Source organism: Pezoporus wallicus, unplaced genomic scaffold, assembly GCF_028554395.1.
Source record: "Pezoporus wallicus isolate ANWC-B61680 ecotype Strahan unplaced genomic scaffold, APGP_CSIRO_Pwel_v1 contig_227, whole genome shotgun sequence".
Classification (NCBI taxonomy): domain Eukaryota; kingdom Metazoa; phylum Chordata; class Aves; order Psittaciformes; family Psittacidae; genus Pezoporus; species Pezoporus wallicus.
In genome coordinates, this window is record NW_026635704.1 from 3411616 (window position 1) to 3424993 (window position 13378).

The following is a 13378-nucleotide window of genomic DNA, read 5'->3' on the forward strand; positions in this document are numbered from 1 at the left end:
TCACAGCCTAATAGCATCCAGAGAACTGTCACTTATCTGAAAAAGATTTTGCTTATTTCAAGTTTTGTGCCAATCTTTAACCTACACAACTTTTCCCACCCCCAAGAAAATCCATAAAAGTGCTCAAAGACCTCTCAAATATAACAAGGAGAAACGATTCACTTGTTTTGTTTTCCAATTTGAAGTATTTTTGATTTTGATATTAATATCACTGCATAACCGGAAGCTCAACTGCATGAATGTTGTGCTAGAAGTACATTAACAGTTCATTTACGTCTACATATATCCATATGTTTAAGCCTTTGCAGGATTAGACCCCAGGGAATATAGTTGTTTAGGATGCCTTTTGTATTTATGGCACATTATACTTCTTGCTAGTCTTTCATTCATCAGTGAGAAAAGCAAAAAAAAAACCTGCTATGTAGAACTGAAAGTCAAGGATGAATTTTAATCCCTTATTTCTTCAAAATACAGTGAAAATCCTCTGCGGTTAGAATGACTGGCTCTCAGAAACGTCAAGAGCTATCTTCCTCTACTGACGTGATTTTTAATCCATACAATTATTTTTTAATTGTGATTTCTGACTTACGTATTCCCTGACTAATTACTCTTTTGGTCTATTATATACCCACGCTGCTGTTAATTAGCATGTTTAGTTTGCTGTTGTTAAAATCTAGAGAAAAATTCAACAGATAACAACAATGATCATAAATGGCAAATCTAGGGGTGGAAAAATACAAACTCTACTGTTCAATTAGAAGTATCTTATCCTAAATAAGGAAGTCTGCTCTTTCCAAAACGAACAGACAACACTGACATCCTGAGAAGGAAGGAGAAGCTCAAGATCAAGGACACCTGCTGCCAGAAAAGATATTCTCACTCAAACATGTAAGGCTACACATCCTCATGAAGCTCCACTCTTCTGCGCTACCTGCTGGGAATGTGACAATTAACAACGCAGTTTCAGCAGCAAGTGGATCTCTTCCTCTATCCAATGACAAAACAGAAGGGAATGCATATTCACTGTATAGTTTTTTTTTCTTTACGTTTCTCTTCTTTTCTTTTTGCCTGGTGTTGGGAATTCCTCAAGACACACAGCCTGCACCAAAAGCACTCTGGAGCTGACTGAGAACCAGGTCCTGCTGCTCTCTGTAGTCAGCAGTAGGTCTGCAGGCAAGGGGTAAGTAGTTGTCTGTATGGAGGGAAGTGAGGATACACTTTCCCCTATTTTACTTAAACACCCTCTGCTTTTTTTGTTTTCCTACCTGACAGTTCTTAAATTTAATATTATTTAGCTCCTATGAAAGAAAGTATGTGGGTGTATGTTAAGAAAAGAATGATGTGCACAGCTCTGTCACTTAACATCCTATGGAAGTGAGGGTGGACATGATCAAAAAGTGTTCACCAAATTAACATAGATAAGAGGGCTTGCATATCTTTAGCCTATTTTATCTTGCAAAACATTTTGCAGTTCAAAACAGTGGGATAATTATTTGCATTAAAATAAGTTTAAGTCCTACTGACAGCAATAAGAAAATTCAAATGGAATGAATTGGCAGAAGTGTTAGAAAGCGTTTACTTTTAGAAGATTTAAAAGGCAAAGTTCATCTCTAACATCGACATAACAGACAAAAATTCCAATATTCTTCTTGCCTAAGGATAAATATCCTTTCAAAACAGCCAGCATATGTTTTTAAAACAAATACTAGTAGATTAATTACAAGACTGCACTTTAAACCAACCAAAATTAATCTACGGATTTAAAGCAAGAAACCATAATCTGCATGCTTCAAGCAATAGTTGGCGTGCTCACAACCCAAGGTAGCTCTCTTCCAAGAAATTATTGCAAGAGTTTCAAAGTAAAAGGCAATATAAACTTAAAACTGTGTTGTACAAATTACATTCTCCTCCTGACTTCTTTTAAAGAGAAGATCCTAGAACTTGAATCTCTTAAACTACAGAAAAGCATATTATATTAAATAGGCGGCAAAACAAAATCATAAACATTTTACGGAAACTTTTAGCAGCTAACTGCAAATGTGCATTGTTCTTGCCATTCATCTGCTTTAGAGTCCTATTTATAATGAAAAGCTTTTTAGATACTCGGGGGGGGGAAATTGTTCATAATACTTTTTGGCTTTCAACTTATTCACTTCATTGTATGCAAAGTATACATACAGTCTTCCATTTACACTGTTTGACTTGTTCTCTATTCCTCAGCTCAGGTTACTATCTTCTGCAAACAAAGTATCCCATCTGTTGATGCAGACTACACTGGCATTAAAAAAGAGAATCTGCTGTTGACAATAAGTACAAGCAATGGATGAAGCTATGGAGGTGATGGAAAAAAATAAATGTTTAAACTGTCAGTACTCAATACTGTTTCAGAAACTGAAGCTACAATCTCATCATGTGCTGAAGAAAGGGGACAGAGCTCTTTGCTATTGTGCAGATGAACACTCACTTCTTTTAAACTCTAAATAATGACACTATTATTATTTGAGTAGGTGATACCCTCTGCTTCATAGTCCTCCACTGGCACCAGTACAATATGCATGCATATGATGATTTATCCCCTAATCTGTACATTTTTATCATAGCACGGAAGGAAAAAAAAGATTTTCCCTGACTAGTAAACACATTACTTTTACAAAGCACTCAGAAATGGCAAAAGAAGTACATCAACCTGCTACCTTTGGCTTAAGAGATTAAAAGAATTAATTGATAATGAAGACAACTGTGAAACATACTCCGCTATGTTTATCTTTTCTCTGGCTGTGATGGAAAATGTGTTGTAATGTAGTTTATAAATAATGACAATTCATTAAATATTTCACTAGCCTTCCTCTGAAAACTGCCACTTGTAAAAGTCTGAAATGTCATCATCGTTGGACTAATTGGACAGTGTGTCTTCATTAAAAGCGTGGCTACCCTTTGCATGTATTTACATTTGCTTTCATTATAATTAAGTTTGATTTACACATGAGGGAACAAACAAGCGAAGTTCTTGCAGACATTTTTAAGTGCATGTGAAGTCTTAATAAACTGCATACTAATTTGCAGTTAAATCCTCCGGAGATTTCCATGCAGTCTAAGTGCTAAAAATCGCAAGCATTTCTTTCCCATTTCTTCCTCGGAGGAAGACTCAGAATCAGGATCAGTTTGTTATTCTGGCCAGGGTACTACTATTCAGACACTACTATTCAGACACCAACCTAATAAACCAACATTATTTCTTCAGCTGGTTTTCTGAACCTTACTGCCTGGGATGAAGAAGAACTGCTGCCACCTGCACATCACAGAATCGCTTTTGGAAGATACCCTAGTAACAGCTACAAGTTGTGAAGGAATACAAAACAGCAGCCCCCCAGAGCAACCACAGCTCAAAAATCAGTATGCTTGACAGACCTGTGGCCAGTACAACGATATTCATAGCACAGGCTTTAACCTACTGCTTCCGCCTCCATTTAATTTAAAATTAGGGTATACACTGAAAAATACCTGATGAACAAAAATATTCTAAAGCTCATAAATAACTCTTAATACATTTTTGGTTCTGTGAGGAAAATCAGTCACTCCTACTTAAAATGATAATTCAAGTTATTAGTCTTCCCGTTGCCATCAAATCAAATACCCAAATTTAGAAGTAAAATTATTTTTATCCTTCTAAAGTATAATAGAAGTATATGAAGTTTTCAGCTAAAATTGTACCAAAAAAAGACAGAATGTGACATCGAAGGTTATTTACAGTGGTTGACTAGATACTGGCTTGACTTTCAAAAAACCTCCAACTAATTCATATTTGGAGGTACAAAACTTGAAGTAATATGAGTAAATGTCAACAATTTTGGAGACTAAAGAAGTAATTTAAGTTTTAGTTAGCAGCAATAATAAATGATAATATCTTTCCAGTTTCACAGTGGAAGTCTCTGTGTTTTTGTGATGATAATAAATAAGGCAGGCTGGATAAAGTGTGAATACCACCTCACTATCTGGGAAATCAGATTCACAATATAAGATAGCAAACATTTAATTTGGTGCTACTATGATGATGTAGTATTGAATGTAACACTGCACTTGAGTCATAACAAGCATTGTAAGACTTTCTCCGATCATTGTCTTTACAGCTGAAATTTGTTATTTTACATTGTAAGCTATGAAAAATACTTTCTAAAAAAGGCAAATACATGTGGGAAACATGAACTTTTATTTCAAAGCTGAATCTGTTCTTAAAAACATTGAGATAGGAAGACCTAGAAACAAACAAAGAACTTAATACCTGCTTTATTATTATTATTATTATTATGATGATGATGAATACATCTTGTATTTGTGGATAATTTGTGATTATGCACATGGCTCCCAATCTCAGTATTTCTACTGTTAACATCTGGGGCCTAAGTAGATCCCTAAGCTCTTTTCCTGGGACACAAATTTAATTATTTACTTATGACTGGCATAAACTGTTAACAGTTGTGGTTCAGTGGATTTGGAACAAGGGGAGGAAGAAATATGCTGTTACACTTTTATTAAAAAGAGTAGTGTTTTACTACTTTAAGGAATTCCTTCATCCTAAAGCAAGCATCCCCCAAACACAGACTGTGTATTTTAAACAAGAAATCCTGGGCCTCAGAGAAGAGCTGTACTTTACACAAACCACTCCAATTTAAAGCCCACTTGTGTTTTCAGTAAAATCAGAGTATTTATTAAAGAATTAAAACAAATGAATTAAAGAAAATTATGGTAGAATTTTATACTTTTACAGTTCCAGTATATATTATCAATTTGAGAAGCTTTGAGGTTCTGGGGTTTGTTGGTTTGTCTTTTTTTTTTTTTTCTTTTGTTCTCCATTTCTTAGCTTAGGGTTTGTTGGTTTGACTTGTTTTTTCTATTTTTCCTTTTCTTTTTTTCCACCCCAAAATTGCCCTATACTTGTTTGCAGCATGATCCCAGTTCTAGTTTTATATTTTTGAAACTACGTAGTTAACATAATGACTGGTTATTTCTGAAAGCACTACTGGATTGACTGATCCACCAACAGCAAACTTAATGCTTAGAGAGAGTAGGAACAAAATAACATGTAACATTGAAGTATATTCTTAGTCACATACATAAAATGTTTACAATCTTCTATTTTAACATTGACTAATCAGAACATTAGGAAATTGGTTTGCCGAATTAATGAAAACCATACACGCTTATACTACCTCTGTATGCAAACAGGTATTTCATAAGGAAGTAAATGTGTCGCTGGGCATCGGCAGAATGTGCTCTTAACATGAAAAGAGCTCAACTTGAGTATCTGCTGATAATTAATAGTTAGTGTACAGCATGAAAACAAATGCTATCACAACAATGTAATTCCATCTGTTACCTGCTCCCTGCTTCTCCCTAATATCTGCTACTTTTCAGTATCAGTTTTCTTGATGATTTTAACCTTGTGTGAAGATTAAAGAGTTGCCTACAACTATTATTAGCATATGCAGCATTTTCAGCTGTCCTTCTCTGACAGACTTCTTCATTAGTTTTTCAAGTGTTACTAATTTCACGGTAGTAATAATATTGTTGGACCTATACAATTTAATCATTATCTGGTATTCCAGATCATTTCCATATTTGTGAAAATAAGAACAAATTAGGAAATACCAGTGTGCATCTTAGACCACAAAAATACAAATAAATTTTGAAAATCAATTAGACTTTTAAAAGTGAATGTTGACTTGACCCTGTAGTAACATTAAATATTGCTTCCACAGGCAATTATAAAAACTCGTGACTGTTCATGCTACCCAAAATGGTAAACAAAGCACTAAAATGAAAATCTAGATAGAAAGAAAAAAAAATTGAACCCATTTGAGTGGCAATATTCACAGTATTCTCTCTTTATTTTAGGGTATTTTCACGTACAACACTGCATATTTTCAAACTCCTGAGAAACTTGGAAATATTGCAACTTATTTGAAAATTGAAAAATATAAGATGATGCTATTTTGTAACTCCTTTTGGGCTACATCAAGTACATATTACAGGGAAACGTAAATAATTTGTGGTCAAACAGGATATTAAAGTCACAGCATTAACTGCACAACCCAAGCAAGTTTAACCATATATGAACCATATTTAGAGCAAGTTTTCCAGCCACTTCAAACACTGAGACACACACTGAAAACCAGTCACTCCCAGGCATCAACATGAGTTTTATTTTGAATACCAGGTCTAATAAAAATTTGAAATATCTAATGAAAATCTATGTAACTTCAAGTTCTGAGCAATTTTTTTCTTTCTTTCTTATGTCTTTACATTATGAATACAAAGCCCTGATTTTAAAAAAGAAAATGTGAAAGAAAATTGAAGTAATCAAATAATGCTCAACCAGCAACACCTGAAAACATACAGAAAACCACAGACCAGATTAAAGTGATTTCCCTGTCAATGCCCACATTAACATTTCACTTTGAAGAGCATGGTTGATTAAGTAGTTTTTAAATAGTTTTAAAATTATTTTTAAAACTCACATTCTAAAGTCAGCACACAGGACTGTATTTGCACAATTCACTGTTTTATGAAGGTCCAACAAAAATTTATGAAGGTCCAAAATCTCTAAAACATCCTTAGCTAATGAAAATTAAACTTTTGAAAACTCTCCCTGCTCCCTAAAACCTGGGTGAAGTGTTTACATGTTCTCTGCTTAGCAAATGATTTCTGCTCACCGGTAACTGGTTTGTAGAGGCAAACACATACAGCTTGGTGGTAGCTAATTACTACCTGTTACATATCTACACATAACTAATCAGATGAGTTTGATCCAAGATTCATATTATAAAAAGCAACTGAATTTGACTACATTTTTGGGGAAGAGAAACAGAAATTATGCACCAAGCAGCTCTGTAATGCCCACAAAATTCAAATACTTTATTAAAGAGAACTGAACTTGAGTAAACACACACTTACATAATACACAATGTTTTTCCACAGCTACCAGCATAATATGCCCTTAATATGTTCACTCTGATTCACAAAGGACAAAATAAATCCACATCAATAAAGGATTAAAAATGGCACAGGTCAATTCCTGTTAACTCTAGCAAATATCAATCAACACTTTGCCAAAAATAATAAAAAAGTCCTCTCCGATATAGCATGCATGCTTCCATTTCAGTTTTAAAGCCCTTCTGCTGATTTCACCCTAGAACATGGACCTAAGATAACACCTAAACCAGTCATTAGATAAAAAACTTATTTTGATTCCTTTTATGACTTCAAGGAAGAAACTACAGTGGACACTTGCCTTGTTCACAATTAATTTTGTAAAAACTCTTGCCTTAACTCTTAGGATTTACAGAATTAGACCACGTCAGTCACCCAGTATTTTTTAATAGAAGTAATGAAAGGCAACATAAAAGTTATATAAAAAATAATCAAGAAACCTTCAATTTTGTTTTAGATCAACTAGATAAATCATCAAGGTAGCAAAACTAAATCAAATTAAAAGAAAAAATTTCAAAGCAAGCAGAACTGTTAGAGGGGACACTTCACAGACTCTTACAGGCCTGTTAAAAGCTGTAACATAAAGACAAACCACTTGATTTTAAAATCTGTATCACTACTAAGATGTTCTGCTTATAGTCTGTAGAGCCATATGCAATTTAAAAAAACCCAGCCAAACAAACCCCCAAAATGCATACTAAGTCTAAATGTGAATCCTATCCTTATTCAAGTTCTTGGAACTTCAGTCATAAATTGCAATTAAGAGTATGATTTCATCCACAGGAAACCAGTATTTTCAAATCCACTTATTTTAAAGGGCAATTTTAACAATTAAATGCATATTAGTTAATTTGCATGCCATTTAAGCATACCTATCCAAGCACACCCGATATGTCACAAAGATATTTAAATCAGTGCCTCCTGAGTGTTGGTCATATTATGCCATCAGTGAGGTTTTTGCATTTCAACAGGGATCTCTCTTTAAAGACTCAAGATACAGTACACACGTTTTCCCACATTTTGCACGCAATGTATTTGAAATGCATGGCTAAAACCACCCAGAAAACCCCACATCTGCAATTCATGTTGCAACACTAAGGACTATGCCTCTTCCCTCATTGAAAGGAAGTGTAACCTTTATCACGTTTTAGAATGTGCCAAAACTTACCCCAGAGGCAACATCTGAGCGCTGCCTAGGTCAGTATTTTTCTCCTGTACAACTGTACAGATGATAGAACTGCAAGTCCTGAATGTCTACTGCTAAATACTGTACTGGTTTCCCTGGCTCAGAAGGCCTTATTCCATAGATCAACTATTAATTAAAGAGAATCAGTAATGCTTAACAAAGGATTCATAACTGATTACTAGACAAATATTTATTTTTATATTTGTCCTTATCCAAAAATACTAAATGGGTCAAAAGTTATTTGAGCTAGAAACATGATTTTACTTCAAGTTATCATTGACTTAAACTGGAATAGATTCAAGCCCTGAAGCACAACAGCACTTTTTTCCAGTCTCTGTTGCTCACACATCTTCTTGGAGAGAAATAACACTCTAAACCAACAAAAACTTATTTTTGGGGAAAGAAAAAAAACCAACAAAAAACTACCCAGATGATACATTTTACAAATACTAAACCTATGAATTGAGCAGAGAAGAAAACAGGAGGGAAAAAAAGAAAGTTACACATAAAATATATTTACTTGTAAACCAGCACTAGATTTTTCTTCTTTATTTTAAGCTTGTAACAACTTTTTTTTTCTTTTTTTTACACTAGGACTATTATTTGACACTATTGCAAATAATGTGATGATATTTTCAGAAATTCTACTTAGTTAAAAAAGTGATTTTTTTTCAATTTTAAACAAAAATGGACTTTGAAGCAAGGATTCAAATTAATTATTACTTGTTTCATGGTCCACTGGGCCCTATTCCTTTCCCCTCTAAGAAAAAAAGGTTTCCCCTCTACAGAAGATCAGCAAGTCAAATTTGACTAGATATAGTCAGATTCTGTGAAAAAGGAGAAATTCTATAAACAGTAAAATACAAATACAAAAATACCTACTAGCCCTATGAAAAGTCTACTTTAGTGGATTTTTTTTTGTCCCAGAAACATAAAAAGCCAGATATACTATAGAGAATTGCAAAGGCTGCATGCTACCATTTATTTTGCCCCAAGATGTAAGAGTCAGAATTCAAGCAAAAAAAAACCCATGTAAAATGAGCAACAAATGCCTCAGAACTGCAATACCTGTATAAGACAAATACTTCATGTCAAACTCACATTCCACTTCTAAAAAGGGGTTCCAATTTTTGCAAACTTAGATTCACCAATTGAGCAATTATGCAGTATGTGGGTGTACCTTGCATTCGATTTCTTAACATCTGCATTCTGCGTTAAATTCTAACTGTACAAGATGTCTGATAATTTTTCTTTATCTTGAACCTTCAAAGTGGTAGGTTTACCAGAGGCGAAACCACACACCAGAGAATATGAGTCATATAATAAAGAAACAACTCTTTCCCCTCTTCCCCTTCCACCCTGAAGCTATAATAACCTAATGACACTCTGTTGTAAATGTCTTCTTTGGGAATACTGATAGCATGAACAACTTGCAACCAGTTACCCAATGAATGAAGATTTTTTCAGTCCTTGCTGGATCCATAACAAATTGCTCTCAGTAACATTTTCAGGCAAATTAAAAATTGTGCTACTGCAAAAAAGAAATTCCTTACAATATTCAGAATGTCTATGCACTTGCTTTCACGTCATGCATGATATATATATAAAAAACATTCTATGCATGTTCCTACAAATAATAACATAAGAAGGTAAAAATAATCAAACATATGATGCCTATGCAAATTAATCTGAAAGGGATCTCTCATTTGTCTACAAAAGAGTAGCCTCTGTACAAAAATCCTTAATTTTCTCATGATTCCCCATCAAAAGATGGCAATATTTGCATACAAGTGCACCACTGCTCATGCCAGCTACAATAAATACACAAGGAAGCAAACCACCTTACTTGACCACCATTTCTGTGAGTTTCCACTCTGAAGTGCAGTAAGTATGGAAAACAACACTGGGGTAACTCTGCCCTTCTATTTCCTTTTATGCCATTTGCTAAGTGTAGACTGTAACTCCTCAGACTGACATCCTGCATCTAATTCCACATAGGAAACCAGCTTTCAACAGTCTTATTTGACATGTCAATATGCATAATTATATCAGAAATGTTGAAGATAAGAACTGAATGCAGAAGCAGCATTTACAAACAGCAGCAAATAAATCAGTAACAACAAAACCTTGCACCACTAAAACAGGTGCAACCACCACAGTCTTGTAAGAAAGTGAACTGTAATAACACTGACATAAGCTTTTCCCATGACCATCTTCCAAAAAGCAAAAGAAAAGACAATGTTTCAGTAAATCAAAGTGAAGCAACATGCTCCCCCTCAAAGCAGAATAAATCCAGTGGTTTCTGTTCTTACCTTTGTATAGTCAAAGTCAGAAAGAGGAGCTATACTCTTGATGTAGTCCATTCGAAATTGGTTTTCTGGGTTGGCCAATGGAACTGGGGGTATTAAAGTGCTCATAGCTGAAACTATAGTCTGGAATTGGATAAAACAAAAACAAACACATTAATCTGGATAAATCTTAGGATACAGGATCAATAGAAGATAATCCAATCTGATCAGCAAAATGGGATTTCTCTCAGCACAGTCTTGGAGAGCACAATCCTTATCATTTCCAGTACAGCCAAGCATTTAGAACAGTATAAAGTGTGTTCTTACCACAATCGCATCTTTAACATTTTTCCGAATATCCAGTATTTTCTGTTTCTTTTCTCTGCATTAAAACAGAAATATTAACACTTTGGTTTTTTTTCCAAAGCAGTTCAGTCAGTTGCATTCAATTTGCTTTTTCACTGATCGCTTGTTTATCTGCTCTTCAATCATTATAACATATTAAATGAAAAGAACAGCAAGAAAAATATATTTTTCCCCTTATCCCTTTTCTTGCATAGTACGAAGAGCAATGCACATTCATCCCTGCTATTTTTTTTTTAAAGCAGACAATCATAGCCACATCTGCAAAGCCTCCCCTGATGGAACTGGAAGTCGTTCTTTCATTTCTACAGCATGCTGTAAACATGCCTTAAAATAACAACATGTAGTTAAGGCGAACAGATATTTAAGATTAATACTATGGATTAATAATAATTTCTGGCAAAGAGTTCTTCAGAGAGAAAATGATGTAGCCTCAGAAAACAGAATGATATCTAGCAAATGTGCAAAATTAGTTTCAGTTTTATGCTAACCTCAATACCGGAAAAGAGCAGATACTGTTGTAGTCACCCTGAATGTGACTTGACATGTATTTTTGAATTATGGACAGATGCAATATTTGGTTATTTGCTTCTATGTAAAAAGTAGTCGCCATGTTGTTGCTACACAGGGGCCTGTCAAGTGCTGCAGTAGCAACAGTGTAAAATACAGTAGAGGGGCCAGAAAGAGAAAATGCAAATACACAATAGCAGTAATTTCCTTATCCTCACCCCCTTCCTCACTCAGAACGCAGTGTCAAGCCACCAAAACACAGGGGATGAGAGGAGACATTTCCTAGCCTACCGTGTGTTGACCTGTTTCCAATATTTAATGAAAAATAAGTCACAAAGCATCAATAATTCTTACTCTGAATTAAATCCATTGACATGTAGGATTCGCATTTGTTTCACAATAGTGCTTTTTCCTGACTCACCAGCCCCTAAAAGAGAAGGAAGGAGAGGGAGAACATTGTGATACACGGTTCAGGCTGGGGTCTCAGGGTGGGTTTTGGTTGTTTTTTGGAAGCGACAGCATCTCCCACCTCCGGCAGCGCTTCTGTATGCCTGCATCCATGTGGCTCAGGCGCTGAGCTTCAATCTGTGGACGTCTCGCATAGCGCTCGATACAACAGCCTACATTCTTCATACCTAAGGCGCGCACCACATCTCCCCTCTCCGCAGATACCCCTCTTCTCCTCTCCCCGTCCCCCACCTCAGCCCCCTTCCTCCTTACCCAGCAGGAGCAAGCGGTGGGTCGCTTTATAAGCCAGCCTCTCTTTCTGCAACTGCTTCTCTATTTTTTTGTTGGCTTCTCGCTGCGCTTTCTCATCGATACGCTGATCCTCCGTTTTGCTGTTGCCCAAACACCCCATAGCCGCCTCTTAGGATGGATGTCAAATCCTTGCCTTCACAGATTTAGTACTTACAAGGGGGAGGAAAGGGGAAGGGGGGGAGGCAGAAGACAAGTCTTTATATCCGTGTGTCCCTGCGACGGTTTCTCTTCTCTTCTTCAACACCCCCCCCCCCCCCCCCCCCCCCCGGGCTCGCTCACAGAAAATGGTCTCTAGCCGCTCTCCGAGCACCGCGGAGTTGGTTTGCTCGCTCCCCACAGGAGATGCGGAGGGCGGGCGGCGGAGGTGACCGTGCCCCGGCAGGGAGGGGGTGGAGGGGGAGAAATCGGTGCAAAAATGCCTAACATGCAACGAGAGGGAGAGAAAGGGCTCCTCCTGGAAACCAGCCGGGTGCCGCTCTCCTCTCTCCCTCCCCACCGCGCACACAATCCCTATATTTCTCTGTAAAGGTCTATTTTTGTCTTCCTAACTCAGCACTGCCTCTTTCTGCGAGACCAGGAAACAGCTCAGCTAGAAGCCCTACGCGCAGGGAAGCCGAAGGAGAAAGGTAAAAGCCGGACCGATCTACCTGGATCCTGCGGGGCCGCGGACAGGCGGCGGGGCCCCGCCGTACCCCCGCTTCCTGCTCCCGGCACCCACCCCCTTCCCGGGCCGGGCAGCCCCCCCGCTGCCCCCCGGGCCGTCCCGCACCGCGCCCCAGCGCCGCCGCGCCCGCCAGCCTCGGCCCTTGCGCCCCGGCTGCGCTGCTGCCGCGAAAACCTGGATCTGGCATCGCCTTCGCGGGACCTGTGCGGCCTCCGGGCCCAACCGCACCCCCATCGACACCCCGGCCTGCGGCCTGGCTGCCCGGGAAGAGGAATGCGCGACGCGGCACCCCAAGGCCGGGGGTCCCAATTTAACCCACGTTCCTCGGCGGCACTGGAAGACCTGGCTGCGGGCAGAGCAAGGCTTGGCACTCCCGGGTCTGAAATGCCAGGCTGCCACAGGTGATGGCTGCCATACGGAGTGACCTCGGGCCTGCCGTGAGGGCATGCTGCCCGCACCCAGGGGGGCAGATGATGTACGCCTATGTAAAATGCGCGCACAAGCAAAACACCATGTGGAATTGCTAATAAACAGTGTCCTCTGCCACAAGTTGTCACAGCAGTACATAGGTGGGTTTTTCCTTTGACTAGTCCAACCTATATCAGCTGAATGAGAAAATGA

The 13378-nt window shown here is 37.7% G+C and overlaps 1 protein-coding gene across 3 annotated transcripts in view; it reads right to left on the bottom strand.

The window, feature by feature from the left end:
- The window catches only part of GNAL (G protein subunit alpha L), a 192510-nt gene that overhangs the window by 108318 nt on the left and 70814 nt on the right, over positions 1 to 13378 (bottom strand). Inside the window, exons 1-5 of one of the 3 annotated variants that reach the window (XM_057397450.1) lie at positions 12932 to 12950; positions 12055 to 12226; positions 11689 to 11761; positions 10789 to 10843; positions 10486 to 10605 (exon numbers count right to left, since the gene is read on the bottom strand). In XM_057397450.1, coding sequence (XP_057253433.1) covers positions 10486 to 10605; positions 10789 to 10843; positions 11689 to 11761; positions 12055 to 12193 — 387 coding nt within the window. In that variant the 5' untranslated portion in view covers positions 12194 to 12226; positions 12932 to 12950. Of the gene's footprint in view, positions 1 to 10485; positions 10606 to 10788; positions 10844 to 11688; positions 11762 to 12054; positions 12336 to 12931; positions 12951 to 13378 lie in introns of those variants that run through there. The other 2 variants (XM_057397449.1, XM_057397448.1) reach the window with 2 other exon arrangements.